General features: G+C 46.5%; 1 protein-coding gene across 1 annotated transcript in view; it reads left to right on the top strand.

Moving 5' to 3' along the window:
* The window catches only part of RNF10 (ring finger protein 10), a 268519-nt gene that overhangs the window by 193876 nt on the left and 53421 nt on the right, over positions 1-21222 (top strand). Inside the window, exons 12-13 of the mRNA XM_085636400.1 lie at positions 9576-9677; positions 20304-20447. Of these exons, the coding sequence (XP_085492526.1) occupies positions 9576-9677; positions 20304-20447 (246 nt within the window). The remainder of the gene's footprint in view (positions 1-9575; positions 9678-20303; positions 20448-21222) is intronic.

Here is a 21222-nt window from a genome sequence, read left to right as displayed (position 1 = left end):
GTTCACTCGATCGGTTTCGACTCTACCTGTTAGCTTACTAACTTTGGAAACAACTTTTCGCTTTTTACCTGACCATCGACGACACAGACGATGGAGTCGAGGACACCATTCAAGAGGTGCCCGGTATGCAATGCGAAATATCCCCATATCGACGTCCACCCGGTGTGCAACAAATGCTTGTCGCCGGACCACGACGAATCGACATGCATGGCCTGTGCCCGGTTCCGTTCCAAGAAGACTCTACGGAATCGACGAGCGGCGAGACTCGAAGCGCAGCACGCGGCACCGGCCCCGGCAGACATCTTCAACGCCGAAGATGTCGAGGAATTGGAAATCCTACCCTCCAATCCCGGTTCCGAACATGACTCCGGTTCGGACGACGTCGACTAATCACTCTTTCGCAGAGATGAAGACAACACCGAGGTAGGAGACGGCGATGAGGCCTTAGGGGCCGAAGAGAGTAGCTCCAATGACGAGCAAGGCCTACCCGTTCAGACTGACGAGAGCCCAGTGCCACAGTCTATGGCTCCGGTCGAGGGATCGCCTTCGGGCCTTACCCGAGACCTATCCCGCAGTTCTTCGGCCCCGCCCTCGGACGTTCAGCGGCAGCCATTATTACCTAACCCGGCTGGTTTCCCTTCTACCAAACCGAAACCGAAAGCTGCACTGGTACAAATTAAACCGAAACCGAAAGTGGCGCTAGTCGGATCGAGGCCTTCCACACCTTCGACGCCAGCGACGCGCATCGGCACCGAGCGCAACAAACGAGACTTCGGTGCCGAACTTGAAGCGGCCGACGCCGGAGTCAGCATACGGAAAAAGGCCCTCGGTGCCATCAAACCTGCTCGGCTCGCGGCGCCGACGCCATCGACTCCTAAACCAAAGGTCATACTGCCTGCTGCGTCTCACGTCGCTTCCACGGCAACACCAAAGCCTCCTGCATCGAAAACGTCGACTGCCATTTCCGCCCCTCGACCCGATGACCCACCGGCGCCGAAAAAGTCCACGGCCGCCTCTACAAACCTGGTCGGCGCTAAGGCCTCGAAAGCGCTTCAAGTGGGAACCGTTGCAGCACAAGGCAGCAAAACCCAAACGGTCCTCCAGGACACATCGGGCTCCGGCCCACTAAAAGCTCAAGCAGCCTCTTCGGCGCCAGCCAACATAACCTTTGGCCTGCCGCCATCCACGATCCCGAAAATGTTCCAACTCCGGACACGGGTCACCCACACCACGGTTACACCTGCTGAGACGTCTCCGTCACATTACATCGACGCCAACACCGGCAGGATGATTATCCATGACCGGAGGATAACTTCGGAGCCACCCTTGGACCCTTTCAGGATCCCACTAAAAAGAAAGCTGCCTGTGGACTCAGAACCTGTGCTTTGCGAATCTTTCGACTCGCCCTACCAGGATCCACTATCATTCTCTTCCACACACTCCGACACGGATGCGTTGGCAGACTATATGGATGACCAAGTCCCTTACCACGGAGACATGGACCCTGATGACCAACAGGACCCTGATCAAACTTGGGGCGACCCTGCAGACCCCAGTGCACCTCTAGATGCACAGGACCCACAACTTTATGGAGCGAAAACATCTCCCACAGAGGACACTGCAGCGTTCAACGCTCTTATTGAACGTGCTGCGAATAATCATGGAGTGCAGCTTCACTCTGACACCGTGGAAGACGACTTCCTTATGGACACTTTCGCTTCCTCGGAAAGGCATGTAAAGACTCTGCCCATGTTGAAAGGGGTCCTCAAACCAGCCAAGGACATCTTCAAGGAACCCACCAGGGCAAGGGTGATAAACCCCAGGATCGACAAAGTACAGATCAGCACCTGGGGACCCTACTTACATCAGAGGCCAATTACCTCTCGACTCCATTGTCGTTGCGAATGCTCGCAAGAGGGCACACTCGCAAACGACAGGTGACGCTCCTCCCCCGGACAAAGAGTCCAAGGTTTTAGAGACCTCTGGCAAGCGAGTTGCCGCCCAGGCTGCCAACATATGGCGCATAGCCAACACTCAAGCGCTCCTCGCTCGCTACGATAGAGCGCACTATGATACATTGGAGCAACTACTCCAACATCTCCCTGACCCGTTCAAAGAAGGTGCAGAAATTCTTATCAGAGAGGGACAGCTACTCACAAATGCTTCCATCAAGTGTGCACTAGATGCTGCAGACACGGCTGCCAGGGCCATAAACACAAGCGTCATGCTGCGACGACATGCCTGGTTGCGTATCTCCGGGTTCAAACCTGAGGTGCAAAATAATATACTAAACCAACCTGTCAACCCCGACTATTTATTCGGGCCGGAGGTTGACACAGCCCTTGAGAAAATAAAAAAGGACACGGACACTGCAAAGTCCATGGGGGCTCTCCAGACTCAGTCCTTTCGGAGCAGCTCCTTTCGTCGCCGCGGAAATAGAGGAGCAGGTAGAGGACCGGGGTCACAGCAGACATACAACAAGGGCAATACCCAAACCACCTACGATAAAAACACCCGGGGTGGATATCGTGGCTCCAGTACAAAGGGCAGAGGACGCGGCTACGGCAACACCAGGTCCTCCCCCAAGAACAAGCAGTGACGCCCTCTCCCTTCCTCCCGACCACATAACACCTGTCGGGGGAAGGCTACAAAGGTTCCTGTCCACGTGGAACTCCATCACCACGGACAGGTGGGTCAAAGATATTGTCAAATACGGTTACTGTCTAGAGCTAACCTCCACTCCACCCACAATACCTCCAAGAAACCGTCCTATGTCCTCAGAGCACTTAACGCTCTTACAGCAAGAGGTGCAAAGTATGCTTCTAAAAGGCGCTATAGAGGTCGTACCCGTCCACGAGCACGGTACGGGAGTGTACTCCCTCTACTTTTTAATACCGAAAAAGGACGGGTCACTCAGACCTATACTAGACCTAAGACCCCTCAACCGGTACATTCTTTCCGAGCACTTTCACATGCTCACTCTCCAGCAAGTCCTTCCGCTTCTCAAGCAGGGAGACTTCCTGACCACACTGGACCTCAAGGATGCGTATTTCCACATACCCATTCACCCCTCACACAAAAAATACCTCCGGTTCACTGTTCAGGGACAGCACTATCAATTCAAAGTCCTGCCCTTCGGCGTGACAACAGCACCCAGGGTTTTCACAAAGTGCCTAGCTACTGTGGCGGCACATCTACGGAGGCAGCACATACACGTCTACCCCTACCTGGACGACTGGCTCGTTCAAGCGAAGTCAGCCCAGCAATGTGCCAGCCACATGTCCCGCACCATTCACCTCCTTCACAGTCTGGGATTCTCACTAAATTACCCAAAATCCCATCTCCAGCCCGCACACGTACAACAGTACCTGGGTGCGACTATAGACACTCTGGCGGCCACAGCTCAGCCAAATTTAGTGAGGATCAACAGCATGCAAATGCTGATTTCCAAGTTCAAACCCCAACACTCCCTTCCTGCGCGAGTGTTCATGCAGTTGATAGGCATGATGGCCTCCTGCATTTTCATAGTCCCGCACGCGAGATTACATATGCGCCCGCTTCAGGAGTGCTTAGCTCGTCAGTGGAATCACGCTCAAGGACAGTTGAAAGACCTAGTGTTGGTGAGCGGTCGGGCATACAACTCTCTGCATTGGTGGAATCCACAAAACCTTTGCAAGGGCCGACCGTTCCAAGAGCCTGTTCCACAAATAGTACTGACAGCAGACGCGTCTCTCCAGGGATGGGGAGCTCATGTACTCCACTACACAGTGCAGGGACTATGGACGACACAACAGAAGAAAATGCACATCAACCTTCTGGAACTGATGGCAATCTTCCTGGCCATGAAGGCATTCAAAGTACATCTGTGCAACAAGGTCGTGTTGATCCGGACGGACAACATGACCGCAATGTACTACATACAGAAGCAGGGAGGAACGCACTCTCCACAGTTGTCTCATCTGGCTCAGAGCATGTGGAAGTGGGCCATTCAGAGGAACATGTTCCTCATGGCGGAACACCTCCCCGGCAAGGACAACCAGATGGCGGATCTGCTCAGCAGACACAGCCACCAGATGCACGAGTGGGAGTTACACCCATCAGTACTCCAGCCGTACTTCCAGCAGTGGGGTCATCCAGAGATAGACCTGTTCGCCACAAGCGAAAACGCAAAATGCCAAAGCTTTGCCGCCAGGTTCCCACATCCGCAGTCGCAGGGCAATGCGATATGGATGAACTGGTCCGGCAGATTTGCGTACGCTTTTCCCCCAGCGCCGTTGATACCGCTGGTGGCTCGCAAACTCAGACAACACTCCCTGACACTCGTCCTAGTTGCTCCTACGTGGGCACGCCAGCCATGGTACACCACCTTCCTCGAACTTTCCGTGGTGCCGCATCAAAGACTGCGGATCAAACCCGCGCATTTGATGCAGAACCATGGAGAGATTCAGCACCCAGATCCGCAACAGCTGAACCTGGCGATCTGGCTCCTGAAGTCCTAGAGTTTGGCTACCTCAACCTGCCACCTGACTGTATGGACATCATCAAGGAGGCCAGGAGACCCACTACAAGAGCTTGCTATGCAGCCAAATGGAAAAGGTTCGTCAATTATTGCGGTAATAATGACATTAACCCGCTGGACGCATCCATCCAAAACATCATTTGTTACCTCCTACACCTATACCGATGCAATCTGGCGTACACCTCTACACGTGTCCATTTGACCGCAATATCAGCCTATCTACAAACCAGGCAGCACCTCTCTCTATTCAGAGTGCCTGCCATCAAAGCATTCTTGGAAGGACTCAAACGAGTCATTCCACCAAGCCACCCACCGGCTCCAATGTGGAACCTCAACCTGGTCCTCACACGCCTGATGGGTCCACCCTTTGAACCTCTCCACTCATGCGAGATTCAATTCCTCACCTGGAAAGTAGCTTTCCTGGTAGCAATCACTTCTTTAAGAAGAGTTAGTGAACTCCAGGCACTAACAGTTCAAGAGCCATTTATACATGTTCATGCCAACAGGGTCGTACTACGTACCAACCCCAAATTCATGCCCAAGGTAATATCGCAGTTCCACATGAATCAAACTATTGAACTGCCCGTTTTCTTCCAAAACCCACAAACTGTCGCGGAAAGGGCACTCCACACACTAGATGTCAAAAGGGCCCTCATGTATTACATCGACAGGACCAAACCCTTTAGGAAGACAAAACAACTGTTTGTTGCCTTTGCCCCACACCACAAAGGTAACGCCATCTCCAAAGCAGGGATAGGCAGATGGATAGTTAAGTGTATCCAAATTTGTTATCAAAAGGCAAAACGCACATTAACTATTCCCCCACGAGCCCACTCAACACGTAAGTTAGGGGCCTCCATGGCTTTTCTAGGAAATATTCCCCTGCATGATATATGTAGAGCAGCCACCTGGTCCACTACACACACATTTACCAAACACTATTGTGTAGATGTGCAATCAAAACAGCAGGCAGCTGTAGGACAGGCTGTTCTCAAAACCCTTTTTCAGACCGCTGCAGCTGGCACTGGTAGCCGCCGCTAATAGAGGGCACTGCTATATATTCTATGCACAGATATGAATTCAGCAGCCCACATGCCTCGAACTGAATATGCTACTTACCAGTATGCATCTGTTCTTGGCATGTAGGGCTGCTGACATTCATATCGCCCTCCCTCCTCCCCGGCGCCTGTAGCAGCTGCAGCTCTCAGAATTACTGTAAGCATGGTCATCACTTTCTGTATCTACTCCATCACTGCCACAATGGCAAAAAACAATCTGAGGATGGAGAGGATGCCCATGCGCACTGTAGTCCAGGGGAGGAGTCACCTATCCAAGGATACTTCGAAGACTCTTCCAGGACAACAACGTGCAAACATCCGGACCCAACACTAGGCGGCGATCTATGCACAGATATGAATGTCAGCAGCCCTACATGCCAAGAACAGATGCATACTGGTAAGTAGCATATTCAATACTTTCTCAGAATGAGATGCTTTATATAAATACTTTTGCAATATGCAATTGACTTTTGTAGAAAGTTACAAGTGGTTGCAATAGGCAACACAATTTTAAACACAATAATGCATTGAATTCAATGGAAGTTTCAAGTTATTTGCAACAGATTACTTTTAGGATTACTTTTGGAATTCCAGGACTGGATCCTAGATTCAGTCCTGGGTCAGTACTTGTAATCAAGTGATAAAAGTCGACTTAATTACTGTGATTTTTAAACAATATTTAGCTATTTTAAAAGTTGACAGAAGAAATTTCATAGAAAACAGTCAATGATTCCCTATGGAAGAAAATTCAAGTTGCAGGTATAGTATGTTCTAGTTACTTTTGTAATCCAGTACTGGGTACCTAGACTCAGTACTGGGACCTTTATCCAAAACAGGTAAGCAATTAAGTTTTCAGAAGTTATACGATTTTTAAAGAATATTTAAAGTTTGAAGAAATTGACACTTAGAAGAAATTTCACAGAAAAACAGTCAATGGTTTCCTATGGGAGAAAATTGGGTTACTTCTAAGTACAGTTGTAAGTATTTTTCAGAGTCAGTGCTGGGCACCAAGATCCAGCACTGGGAGCTCACCTAATGGCAGGTGAGTGTTTTCGTTTTCGTTACTCGGGTGATTTTTGGTGAATATTTTAAGATTTGGAAATTTCAGGAATAAGCCAGTCAATGTTACCCTATGAAGAAAATTGAGTTATCGGTTTAAAGGTAAGTACTCGACTGGCAGAGTTAAGGTTCTGGGCATAGACTCAGGGGTCTCCCAGGGTCAGGTAGGTACAGTTGGTTCACCCTCAGCGGCACAAGGGCGGCCGGGTGCAGAGAGTTAGGCCCAATGTTATCCTATGAGAGGTGGGGGGGGGGGGGGCCTTGGTTGGTGGCTGCTGACTAGCAGGCCACACGGCTGTGGGAGCTGGGTTCCTGGTCACTTACTCAGGGCAAGTGGGGAAGTAGGTAGGTGTAGAGATTGCACTACCAGGGCCACTCGGGCGGCTGGGTGCAGGGTGCTTTTGAGCCTTCGGGTGCTCAATTGATTTCAATGGGAAATCTCCGCTTTAGAAAAAGACTGCAAGCTCGGGGACGAAGATTCTTCAGGTCCCACCACCACTTCGAGAGGTAAGTTGGGTAGTTGGAGGATAGGTAGGTACACCGGGATTGGGCACAGGGGGCCGCGGGGCGCCGGGTGCAGGGGTTCCTTTTGGTGTCGGGAAATCTTACCCTCTGTTTGCGGTTGGGGGGGCACCTGGTTCTGAGGCTGCAGGCTTCTTCAGGAGTGTCGAGGGAGGTCCTTGGGTGCCGGACTCTGGGTCACAGTCGCCGTGGGGTCGTCTTCGCGGTCTTTGTTCACTCCGGCACAGGCCAGACTTGGCTGGTGCAGAGTGTGCTGGGTTTGCGGTTCCGGGCTGCTGCCAGGGATTAGAAGTAGGTTTTGAGTAGAGCCTTTACTCATGGGAGTCCCAGGGGGCTTAGAGTCAAAAGGTAGCCAGGTCCTCCGGGGTTTGTGAGGTTGCTGGCCACAAGAGATGCCGGGTTGGAGCAGGAGCAGGTTCGAGGGTCGACCAGCCGGTAGGGCTGGGGCCAAAGCAGTTGATGGTCCTCTTCTTAGCTGCTGCAGGGCAGGTCTTCTTTCTTCTAGCTGTTCTTCGAATTTCGGAATCTGGAATCTCGGGAAGGAAGGTTCAGGGTGCCCCTAAATACTAGGTTTAGGGGCTTTACAGGTAGGTGAAGGGCAGGGACCAATGGGTCCCTGTCCTGGGGTGGGTACACCCCCCTATCCTGCGCCTCTCCTGTGGGGTGGGGTTGGCATGCTGTCACATCCCCTGTCCTTATCTGGGGTTTCCGGCCAAGCTTCCCGCCAGAGTGGGGGGGGGGGGGGGTTGCAGTGGCCTGGGGAAGCTCAGAGGCGGCATGCCTTTGAAGCTTCCCCCTGCCCATCCTGGGGGAGGAGATTTAGCACCTCGCCCAGGATGTGCATTGTTGCAGACCCAGGAGAGCAAGGGCTCTCCTACCCAGGGGTCCAACAACATGTCTGCTGTGTGGCAGCCTCAGAACAGACGTGGGTTGTAGGTTGGGTTTCAGGGGGCCTCTCTAAGATGCCCTTTGTGGTGCTTGGTACATTAAATCCCACACTGGCAGAAGTGTGGATTTAATGTGCTGAGCAGTTTGATGCCAAACTTCTCAGTCTTCAGTGCTGCCATTATGGTGCTGTGGAGTTCGTGTTTGACAAGCTCCCAGCACCATGTACTCTTAAATGGCAGCACTGCACTTACAGGGCCCAGGAATGGACCTGGGTACTGTAGGGGCACAGGGCTCCTGCCTCTGTGCCCACACCACTGGCATAGGGCACCCAGCTAGAGGGGTGGCTGATGTATGCCAGGGCAGTGTAGGTTGTGGGCATGGCACACAGGGATGTGTGGGTCATGTCGTCTCTGTTTTGTCTTGTACCCATACACTCAGCCTGCCAGGGCAGTGTGTGTGTGTTGGTATACAGGGCCTCTAAGGGTGGCACAATGCGTGCTGCAGCCCTTAGAGGCCTTCCCTGGTCACAAGGCCCTGGGTACCTAGGGTACCACTTACCAGGGGCTGACATGTGGCCAGGGTTTGCCAATTTGGTTTTGAGGTTTTTGTTTAAGGAAGGAACATAGGCCCTGGGCACCTGATTGGCAGGAGTCCAGGGCACACTGTCAAAGTACATTCGGCAATTCAGCAAAAAGTGGGGGCATACCATGCAAGAAAGGTGGCACTTTCTCACAGGCGCCATGTTTTTAGCGTGGGAATTAATCACGGAAGAAACTGACGTCGGCTCAGGGCTTATATGGACTGTCAACGTCACATCCGATGGACTATGGAGTCTCTAGACACCCCCTACTGACGTGCAGAGGTACTGTTGTAGAACATTTTCCATGTCCAATCTGGCACCTGGGGAGAATTTAAAGGTAGGGAATCTGCTGCTAGATCCTGCCCATCAGATAAGGCGTTACCAAAGATCAGTAACTTATTCGTCACAAATAAGGAATTCTATGCTAGAGAGACTTTCAGTACTTGTGATTCTATGTTTACAGGCTGCGTTGTAAGTACACAGGCAAAATGCCAGTTTGCTTTGATTTGGACCTTTTAAAGACATGAACTGAATTTGAAAAGTAAAGTACAAGTTGAAAGAGCTCTCTCACACTGCTGGTTAGCAGCAGCACAGACCTTTTATGGTAAAGTAACTTTTCCTACCATGGAAGGGGAATGTAATTGGTCTCGTTACTGTGTTGACATTTGCCCATGTAGGGTGCATTCTCTGCCTCTGGCTGGAGTTGAGGAACACCTTAATTAGGATCTCCATGCTAGTTATTTCAAGGTATGTTGTCAAAGCATTCTTGGCATTAAACGAGTTTAACATTTGATTGAAAACTGCCCTACTTTGGACTGTACTCCTTGTTCAGGTAGTCCACTCATGTTGTGTTGGTAATTGATCTTTGAACTTTGTGTGGAGAATACATTGGAGAATATTGAACCACAATTTCTGGGTTGTCAGTTTACTAAGTGTTGATTTTTTGCAGAGGACATTGAGAAGAGGAAAAGGCTGCGGCAGAAGAAAGCTAGAGAAGAACGACGCAGAGAGCGCAGGATTGAAATGGAAGAGAACAGGAAGCAGGGGAAGTGTAAGTGTCTGTCTTGACAGGCCATTTTCAAGATTGTCTGCTTTTTTGCTCAGAAAGGAGTTTGTTGCTTGTTGACATGGTTTGAGGAACAATCATGGCTCTGGAACCTATATTCCAGCCACCTTATCTATCTACTCTGATCTTGTTTTTGATTTGAACTGAGATATTACCTTAAATATAAATACATTGAACAAATATAATTTTGAATGCATGATGTCTTCTAAATCTAAAGAAAACAACTTTTATGAATCTCCTGGTATTCAATTTTATCATAGCCGTATTTTCATTTAATTTTAATGTTGTACATGTGCAAGGTCATAAATTACCCAGTTAATGCATCTGCATTATATTCACTTACACCGATCAGCCTCTCTAGTTACAAATATTGTCACTGAAGTCCTATTGTTATATGGACTGATGCAGTGCCCAGGTCACTACCTACTAAGCTAGATTTATTTGAAGTGACTTTATTTTAATAGATCATTGCTACTAGTTACAAGCAGAGTTTAGTGCTCTCTGATAAGTTCTATAAGAATTGTGGCTCAGTGAGACTGGGGAAAAATATTAATGGGGGCTTCAGCACTACCGCCGGGCCATCACACATCAGAGTGGAATCTTGACTTGCCTGTTAGGAATCTGTTCCCTCTGTTTTGGTATCAGGCTGCACTGGGCTTCTCTTCTTAATTGGCTGATCCGCTGAGTTACACAACCTGATAATTTCACTTCTCGTTAGCATCAGGCAGAATTGGGTTGTAGACATACAAGTAAAAGGGAGCACCCACACTTTCTATCGAGACTAATAACCATTGCAGCATTTTGGAAATGTTTAAGTGCCTTTGGCTGTCCACCTTTCTCCTTATTGTTGCTTTCCTCTGACATACCACTGCTAGAAGCTGTCTGATTACATCTTGTTCTGGAGGAGTCTTGTCGATTCTGCCTTTGATGTCCAAAAACCCTTTATTATATGCTTTCCTGACCATGAACACTGGATAACAGAATAAAGCTCCCATTAATGTTTAGTGACCTGTGTCATGTACATGATAGTCCTGTTGACTTGAGTCTGGATTATTGATTGGAGGACAGCTGGCAAAATAGTGGGCCATTTCAGAGCATGTTCTTAGTTCCTTCTAGGGTCTGGTGCCTGTTAATCGATTGGTAGTATTTTTGTCTGGTGATGTAGCATCCACAAGTCCGTGGCAACAATAACCTATAAGAGAAGGAAAAGTTCACTAACTAACTTCAACTAGGGATATTTCCACATCTCCAAGGCTCTAATAGATGTTCAACTGGCTCTGCCATTAGAAATGGGCTCCACAATGTGTGTTCTGAGTCAGCTTTCTCACTTTACACCCCCTGTCCCAGAACACTATTGGAATGGAGCAGGCCCACCTTCTCGACTCCTGAAAGCAGTGGAGCAGCTACTTAATCTGGACTCCTGAGGGAATAATCAGGTTTGACTGGGTAGGATCATGGATAGGTCTCTGCATTTACAGTGCTCTATAGCTAATATTTTATACCACAGTGATGCAGACACACTGATTTTGCTGGACCGGACTACCCTTGTCAACACCCTACCCAATCATAAACCTTGAAGGAGGTGGCTCCGGTGTTGGAAGCAGCATACGACTAGTTTAGAACCTCCCTAATCAAAAGAATATAGGTCGCATTGGAGGTTCAGTAGATAATGCAGAATTAGCGCAATGAGGGGTCATATGGCTCCTGCTTATCCCCAATCCTTTACAATTTGTCCAACCTTTACCCAGTCTTTTATAGGAACTGAAAGTAGATTGCATGGCTAGGCAGATGATATGCTAGTCGTTTAGACTTGCTAAGGACATGATTGGAGATGAGAAATTCAAAAGTCTGTTAGATTTGAGGAGTGAATGGATGTAAATTACTCAAGCCTGAAAAAGAAAAAAACATGTCCTTATGCACACTTGAGCACTTATAGTAGTTAGAGCGAGCTGCTCAATCTTTGATGTTCGTGCAGGTGGCATTTAACTACAAACCAGAGTAATTAATTAGGATCTTTGGCACGAAGATGAAATTTAACAGTCCAGTGAATTATCACCTGAGCAAGTTAACACATAACCCTGATTTAACCATTGAAACCATTCCTGCAAGAAACTGCAAGTAGTGATAACTAGCACAATCGTTGGAGGAAAGACTACGGTACTGTTATATACTGGTACCAAATAATCTTACCTGAAGCCTGAGGTGTTTCAAACTAAGCAGATAGTGATAGGACGTACAAAAAATAGCACATTATCCCAGTTTTCTTGTGAACGTCCACCCTGCAGGTACAAGAAACTGTTTTAATACCCTAACACTATATTTTGGGCTTCTATGGATCCCCTTTCTCCAGTACTACAGCATAGTCACTGGTTACCTATAAAGCTTAACATAACTTTCAAGTCATAAGTAATAGTACAACAGCCTCTTTATCTTGATCAACAATTACCAGAATTATTTACTAACCTCTTTTATGGTATTCTCAAATGTGAACATTCCAGTTGACTTGTCTGGGAAATCACCAAGAACAGTTACATTTAGTCAGCCTTTCCTGTTGTAGCAGCATACTTTTGAAATTCTATTAGTTTCTATCTTCAAGCCAAATCTTCATTTCTGAAAAGTTTTTTTTTTTAATGACAGCTGTCGTATGTCTTCTCACTTGTGAACTGTTTATATTTGACAGCTTCAGCAATCCCTATTCTTTGAAAGTAATGTACTATAGTCCTTGGAATGGTGGTTTTCACTCTTGCTGTGTAAAACTACAGTGAAACATAGGAATTATGCTGCTATATTACCCTACCCATCTGGTACACTAGTTTCTGGGAGGGTGCTGGGAGATGAGGGTACAAGAGACTATGTACAGTACAAATCAATCATTCGAATTTGTGAGGGTCTTGATGTGCTGGTAGAGACAACGATCTGCTGGTTCTCCTCTTGGTTGGTCAAGACTGATTTGCATATAGCTGTGTCTGAACTGAGGTGGCGAAGTGAGCTAAAGAATGATGATGGATTCAACCCAGATCTGTGACTGGGGGAGAGTAATTGTAATCAGTTTTCTATAGCGCGTAGTTACCCTCGGGCATCCCAGCGCTCCAGAGTGTCAGAAATGTTTCAGCGCTTCATCCATCTCCTTGTTTGCTTTCTCCTCTTGGTTGAACATCCAGGCCTTGAGGTCCTTCCTGAACTGCTGGAGCGGTTGTGATGCTCTGAGGTGCAGAGGGAGGGTGTCCCAGGTCTTAGCCACCAGGTGGGAGAAGGAGCAGCCTTTGCTGTTGGTGTAGGTGAAAGTTCCTTTGAGTGTTGAAGTATGCTGGTCCTTTGTGTAGTGCTTGTAAGCGTGGGTGAGCAGCTTGAACTGACTTCTCCATGACTGGTAGCCAGTGAAGTTTCCTGAGGTGAGAGGTGATGAGTCCACATGGGGAGGTCGAGGTTGAGTCTAGCTGTTGTGTTCTGTATAGTTTAGAGTTTCATCATGAGTTGGGTGGTGGTTGCTGTAGTTTTGTCTACTGGTGACGAGAACGTGTATGAAAGTTCGCCTGGTGTTGGGTGGGAGCCATCTGAAGACCTTCCTGAGCTTTCGGAGGGTGAGGAAGCAGGCAGAGGAGACTACACTCGTCTGCTTAATGGAGAGCTGGCTGTCAAGAATGATGCCTAGGTTGTGGGAATGTTCGTTGGATTTGGGAGTGGGGCCTAGCTCAGGTGGCCACCATTTGTTTGTTCCAGAGGGTGTTCTTGCCTTTCCCAAAGATGGAGTACTTCTGTCTTGTCAGTGTTTAGTTTGAGACCGTTGTTCATCCAGGCGGCCACGTCCTTCATGCATCTTTGGAACTTGTCCTTGTTGGTCATTGGGTTGCGATTAGGGAGAGGATGAGTTGGTTGTCAAACGCGTAGGAGATGGAATCCGTGGCTCTTGACTAGGTTTGCCAGGGTTGTCATGTTTATGTAGGAGAGGGATGAACATTATCTTGTGCATGTGCAGTACACCCAGGATCCAGTGAATCCCCAGCAGTCTCCTGTTATCCAGTATTGGGGGTATCTTTCATAGATCCACATGCTTGAATCTTTCACAGTCGTCAAAGTGGGAGTCCCACGGTAATCTCAATAAAGCAGTAGATGAAAATAATTCCATAGGCTATCGTGGTGAGAACCATATATTTAATAGCCTATCTACCTCCTTTAAAAAAAAAAAAAGGACCAACCTTGCGATGCAACCAATCAGTAACTAGCACCCTCTAGAACCTTTCCCAGAGAGTCAGAGTCCCTCAGATTTTGACCGCATGCTGTATGTGAAGGGACTTTCCCCGAGCTCTGCTAGTTTCATAAATATTTTTTCACAGGTAATTCTTATTGCTTCTGGATATTCATTGTCTGTCAGGAAGGGACTATTTCGCCCTTGTAAGTCCCCACAAAGATTGCATTAATTTCCTCAATCCCTATCATGAGGCAAAACAGTGCAAAATCGGCCTCACTTGTTCATCCAAAACTGAGAGATTGAGAAGGCAGACTTTTATTGTGGCTGAAGACGCAGAGGACTTCTTCTGATGGGGAGCGATACATTGTCTGAATCCCATAAGAGACCCAGGTCTCCTGAGGGTAAGTCTGAGAAGTTCCAGAAGCATTTTAAAACCTTCCATCAGATTAAAGAAGCTCATAAAAAGGAGAGAAATTCCAAAGTGTCCTCGGAGCTGGTCTTGCAATCCCATTCTTGGACCTCAAAGGTTAAACTGGAGTCTGCCACCTCTTTAGGGTCTTCTAGGCATAAATCCAGTCACAAATCCCTCTCGGAGTCAGGATCACAGTTGACGTTGAACATAAGACTACCCTCACGTCTTCGAGACAGTCAATGGTGCCAACTTCATCTATGGCAGCGATCAAAGGACATGTATGGCCGACGATAGCATTACTATTGACTAAGAACTCAGTAACGTCCGCACTGCTGTCTACTTCTGCATCGACGTCTGCACCGCTGACAGACGACTGCTTTACCATTGTAGTGGAAACCATCTCCGAGGACTATTCCGTTGATGACTTGTCCGTCGACAACACACCTGTTGACGAGCTTGACGACGGTCAGCGACAACCTCAGAAACTGTACCGTCAATGCCTCCTCAGCAGGTATCCAGATTGAGCAAAACATCCCTGTGGTCTGAGTTTGCATCGCCAAGCAAGATTTCACCTTTGCCCCCGAGCCACCTATTGGAGACCGAAGAAATTGACAGTCCTTTTGGTATAGCTCATAGTCCTTCCGAACTCAATGTAAAGTGTCAGGAGGAGGATGAGGATTACTATGATGAACAGTACTACCAACGTTATCCAGTTCCTCCTAAACAATATGAACAATACAGGTATTATGTTGATCCTCTTAGACAAGAACCTGCTCAGATACCACCTGCTTTGATCCAAGATCTTCAAGCTATGCTCGCAGATTACAAGAAAAGGTTCCCACCCCAATAGGAACAGATTACTGCGCGGCCACCACCGCAGTCTATGGTGCCACCTACACCAATATTGCCTCCTTCTACCATCATCCCGGTTCCTCTTAGCGATTACCCGTCCTCTTCTGAACACTATGCTGAAGAGGGAGAAATTCCTGATCCTCCATCGCCTGTTGAGGAAAGGGATAATTACATAATTCACACCATTGCCACCTCATTAACATGTTTGACTCTCGTCTGGAGGAGATTGGAGGATTTCATAACCTGATGGATAGGGCTACCTCCAGATTTCATCTGCCCACAATAGTGAAACAATCCGATTGCTTGCTTTATGGTTTTAAAGAACAAGAAAGGAAATCGAAACCAAGAACCAACCAGAAATGCAGAGCACCTGAGGATTCCCCAGCATGCCTTACAGGTCATCCCAAACTGAATTAAGGTATCTCTCAAGTGGCACGGAAGATATCAAAGAATACTTCAACCCCCATCACATCCCCACCGGACAAGGAAGGACGCTGCTTGGACACCATAGGAAAAGGATTCTCAGCCATGTCTGCAATTAGCGTGAGAACTGCTAATGCCCTGGCTGCTGTTGGGCGTTTTGATCGGCAAATGTGGTCCGACATGTTGGACTTCATACCTGAAGAAAATAAGCAGGAATTTCAAATTCCTAACAGTAAGTTACTTACCTATAACTGCAGTTATCCATTATTAGTATCGTTCATAGATTCACATGTAACCCACCCTCCTCCCTGGAGAGACTCCCCTTACGTTTCAGTATTCCTATCCACACTTGTACTGGAAAATCTGAGGTACTCTCTCTCTTGGGAAGGTTCTAGAGGGTGCTAGTTACTGATTGGTTATATCAAGTTTTTTTTCTTCTAAAAAAACAGGAGGGAGATAGGTTATGAAATACATGGTTCTCACCATGCTAGTCTATAGACTTTATCTATTGCTTTATTTAGATTAGCATGGGACTCCCCCCTTCAAAGGGGAAAGATTAAAGCATGTGAATCTGTGAAAGATGCCAATACTGGATAACTGCAGTTGCAGGTTAAGTAACTTATTTCTTCATTTACAACAAACTTTCACTCTACAGCCATTCTTCATACATAGTCCATACATCTCCCATGTGAGACTGCCCCTGCTGTATCCTCTTCCCTCAAATGAATTCCCACAGCTCCAACAGTGCTTTTTCCCTTAAGATACTAGAAAGAATTGTTTAATCTTAGTAAGGTACGGTTCTGGCTGCCTCCTGCGATTTAGTCCGGAAAGATTTGCTGCCATCACACCTCTCTAGCTGCTGCAGCATTAGTCTTGTCTCATGCTCCCTTTGCACTGGTGCCCGATCCTGGTTCATTCATTTTTTATGGCCCTTTGTGGAAAGAGGATATGCCTTCACCAGAGTATCTCATACTTTGTCTTCCTCACTGAGAAGCCATTTCAAAGTCGAATGGAGTCGCTGTCAGTTAACAAGGAAGGAATTCCCAGAACACTAATTTGAGTTGTATAGAGATTCAACTCTACTCTCCAACTGAGGGATGGAGGCAGTTAGGCTTGGAAGTCTTGAAATTGTCTGGTTTATGGTAGTACTAGGGTCCCTAAATTACCCCCCACCTCTTCAAAACTTGACTTCACACCATCGTTAGGCCTTCTGGATCCAACAAACACCATACTAGATATGGCATCCAAACTATGGTTTTCTTCTCATTATGTTGTGCTTGAAGCAACTTTGTTAGTACCTTTTTGGCCCTGGTAAACATCTCCCTTCAACCTTTTTTCCTTTCTGTGCATCATAGCTCAGGGTTAACTCCATGATTCAACATTCTGGTCACTAATCACATTGTGATCACACCTCTTTAGTGTACACATCCATCCATGTACAGAGGGAGACCTGTGGCCTCCAATCAGAGCCAAAACCTACGCCAGCTTTGAAGACACAACTTCGTCCAAACCCCCTCCTAGTATCCACCCTTGGGCCACCATCAGGGCAGTCCACTTCTCTAACAAAGCGCAGTGCTCAGTTTTCCAGCAGTGTTGCCGTTCAAGTCTAAAGTAGTTTTTGCAGCCTTGTAATCAGCCCTTTCCAAAACTCCATTCATTCAGCACACCACCTTTAGTGGGAGCCAGCCGCACATTTTACCTGTACCCCTGAATGTTCTCCAAAGACTCAAACTCCGCCATCTTTGAGCCAACGTGCCACCCCTTCATAAATAATGTGACTAAAAAATGCCAGTTGAAGGAAACTGTTTCTGTCCGGAAGCAGCCAATTCATGCACATTTTTCATAGGTGCATTTAAATCAAAACACCACTTTGTAAAAGTATCTCAAAGTGGAATAATAAAGGAGGAAATTATGTGCTCTGGTTAGGCTGTTACCACAGTGTTAAGCTGCCAATTTAAAGTCTAGAAGCAGCCTTGTCTCATGTTCAGCACAGATACTCAGTTGTACCTCACTGTGAGCCAGATTCTTTCAAGACCTTCCTGCAATCCATGGCCCGATCCCTAGGGAGGCCAGCATGTTTTGAATTCAAAGAAAACACTCTTATGGGCAAGAAGGATTAAAAGTAACGTGCCCTTATGCCTCACTGGTTTCTCTCGCATTCATAAACATAGTAACAAGCCCAACCTCAGGCACAGTACTGAAGAATAAAGAATTATTAAGTTTCTTTTAGGGTACATGTTTGAGTCGCGCTATAAAGTAGTGCTTGGAGGCATGGCCTGATCTCTGCGACTGTCTGGAATAGGGATATCTTTGTAAGAGAAGCTGTGACTGCTTTCCCTTTGTGAAGCAAGCTGTTTTACTTGCTAAAGTTTTATTGCCCTTTATGTAGCAGCTTAAGATGACTGATCTAACCACCCGGCTATGAATTGATTAGAGGCTGTCCCTATATGAACGGCTAAATAATTATGAATTTGGATGTGTTTTGATAAGACTGAAAGGAAAACAGTCTGAATCAGATAATGTTTGCAAGGAAAAAGTATAGACCCTGAGGAAACCTTACCATGATGAACAAATGCAAAGTTATGTTGTGCAATAAGTTTGAACCTCCGCCTCAATCTCTGTGCTTCCACTAGCTTTGAAAGGACTGTTTAAGTCCCATAGAGCACATGGTCTAATTGTGGGTGGAAAAAAGCTACAATGTTTCAACCTGTAAGTAATGTGCTCTGCTGTCTTAAGGTTTTCAATCAATATCCATTCAGTAAATTGGCACTGTAGTACCAGAACTTCATAAACTGTATAAAATGTATTTTGTAGGGATGAACCGGGTCATCGCTGCATCTTACTACAAAATGAATGTGGTCAAGCGCAATGCCCCTTAATTGTTGGGGATGAATGGTTTGAACACGATGAGGAGTCTGAGATTGTGCTCCTTTGACAATTTAATTTTAATTGAATGTGGACAAAAGGTGAGGTACTGAATTTTGGCTTCATAGAATGCAGATATAAATTTGCATCAGGAGAAAGGTCACAATATTCACTTAAAGGTGGTAAGTTGTAGTATTCATGGATAAAGCACAACTGAGAATTACCTTATATGCCTTGGTATGTTATTGTAAGCAGTGATCTGTATCAGTTTTACATACAATTAATGAACTTTTAGATTCAAAGATCCTTGCGGCCTAGTCATGTGTTTCTAGAAATTGATGTTTGATAAAATAGCCTAAAAATATACTTTAATTATAAGCCAACACTTCAGTATTGTCGAACAATCCATCTTTGCTGTATAAATGAGGCCCACTCAGGAGTATTGTCTTGGTCTGCTGTCAGAAAACAATTTTGGCCCTACAATTATCCAGTCGGCAGTTTCTTTCACCTTGTGGTCTTGCAGAAGGAAGAGTTAACAGATTTCTTATTGGGGTTTTCAACATCCGAATGTAACATTTGGGTCCAATATTCATCTGAACTGGCACTTTGCCATTCCACAGCTGGTGTAAAAACTTACTTGGGTTCAAAAGATTTTATTTATGAACATTAAAGGTCACAAAGACCTTTCTTTGTAATCGGAAGGACACAGTTGCCTAAAGTGGAGAACACAATTTTGAACTTGTCCTTTACATGAAATTGTCCTAAGAAAAGTGAGGTCAGTTGGATACCCAAACTTTTAATCTAGTTTGATATTCTATAATTAATTGCCAGAAGATTTACTTGATGTTTTAGTCTATGAAAATGATATTGTTCATATAAGTTGTTGTGGGTACTTTCTTTCCCTGCGCCTCTCACGATTTGTCCCTGTTTCTAGCCCACTCATAAATAGATTGTATCTATATTGATGACATTGTCAGAATGTTCTTGTTTTATTGAAACCAGCTGTTGTACATTCAGCTTTTGATGTACTAGGTGACTGAAGAGTCATGGGATGTTTCCCGCATGACGAAACAAGTGTCTGCTGTTTTTTTTCCTCTATATCTATTGAAGAAACGCATTATAAAATTTCATTTGAAAGACATTTCCTGGTGTTGACCTTAACCTTTTGTACAAACAACAAATCCAAACGATGGTTTTACACCATTAACTTACATCCTGAGAAACGTGTGCGCAGGACTTGTTTCGGATTTTCCAGTGGGGGTCTCCCACCCACACTCTCGCAGGGGTTCTTTCAGCCAGGGTTTGTTTTCCCCTGATCTTGCAGCACTGCAATTACTTTCCAATTTTTACTATTTTGTGTGATTTGTTTGAGCGCCATTCTTCCTGTTCTAACCAAACCCCTCGCCGAACCGACTTACAATCGGACTACGTAGATATCATACCATCAGTATCGTATTTTCTTGACATATGGGCTGATAGTTTGTTGTGAAAATAGTGTTATTGAAAGGTACTGTGACTTGATAGTGGATAGCCTTGTTTCAGTGTTGATCAGCAACTTGACTTTAAATTGTTTTATCAGAGAGCAGAGTTTGACAATAGATTCTGCTTTTCAGGGGTAGGGTGTTCATGACTGACTCTTTGAAAATGTTACTTGGAGGAGAGGGAATCTGCTCTGCAGCAGAATTCACATTTTATTGCTGGTTATGGATTTCTTTTATACTGTTTGAAGTCTTAAAATGAGTGGTATTTGTCAGGGTCCCTCAGGCTTGATGAGTTTTCATTGGGTTGTGAATCTAGTTGGTTTGCATTTTATTTGTTTTCCATTCTTTGTTTCTGGGTCTTGTAACTAGTTTGACCTCTCTACTTTTAGATCCCGAGGCTCGAATTGCGCTTGAGAACCTGCAGCAGTTTCCAGCATTCGTGCAAGGCCCTGATGATGCCCTCTTACCAAATCTCTCAAACATTATGGAAGGCAGTAGCTCATATCTTGGCTGCAGCCCCACAACTGAAACAGGTGAGCTATTCACTGACTTACTGGAACTTGTGTGCTTGAGACTGATGTCCATATTGCGAACGGAGTATAGAAGCAGGTGGTCACAAGGCCTACTCACAAGAAACTAGGGTTTTTGATTTTCAGAAGGAGGCTTTTATAGCCAAAACTTCTAGACTTCTAGCTGCTGATTTCTAACCTTTTGAGTATTTCCCAGGTGCCAGACTGGATCTGGAAACCTTTTCGGAAGTACACTTATGCCATCAGGTGGCGCTGTGGCTTTGCACAGACTGATTCTGCTCTGGAAATGACATGTGCGCAATGTCTGCTCCTTTTTTCCACACCACCAGACGTGGCTCCGGAGCTCCCTCCATGTCTTTCTGACACAATTGCCTCCATTTTCTTCAGTGTGCAAGGGATGCCAACCACAATAACTACAGTTGTGAAGCCTTGTAGGGGCTGTCACAGATGTCTATGAAGGACCCTACGAGGTATGCCTGTCTTTGAGCCACAACAGTAAGGCCCTGCAGCAACTGCAAATCCATAAACCAGAAGGCCATTGGGTACCGCGAGGCGAAACTTTACATTGCCAAGCAGAAGACCACTCCTCGTTGGGAGTGTTCCAAGTCGTGGTCTGCATCCAAGCATTATTCACAGAGCCGCTCATCGCAATCCAAATCATCAGGTAAGTCCAAAAAACACAAGAAATCAGTGGGATTGTGCTCTTTCAGGGGAGCAGCTGCTGGCGCGGTGCCACACTTATCGATTTCACTCCCGAAGTTGGCCGACTTCAGTCAAC

The sequence above is a fragment of the Triturus cristatus genome, chromosome 11 (assembly GCF_964204655.1).
Source record: "Triturus cristatus chromosome 11, aTriCri1.1, whole genome shotgun sequence".
Classification (NCBI taxonomy): Eukaryota; Metazoa; Chordata; class Amphibia; order Caudata; family Salamandridae; genus Triturus; species Triturus cristatus.
Note: the sequence above shows the minus strand (reverse complement) of the source record. Positions and strands in the feature narration are given on the sequence as shown.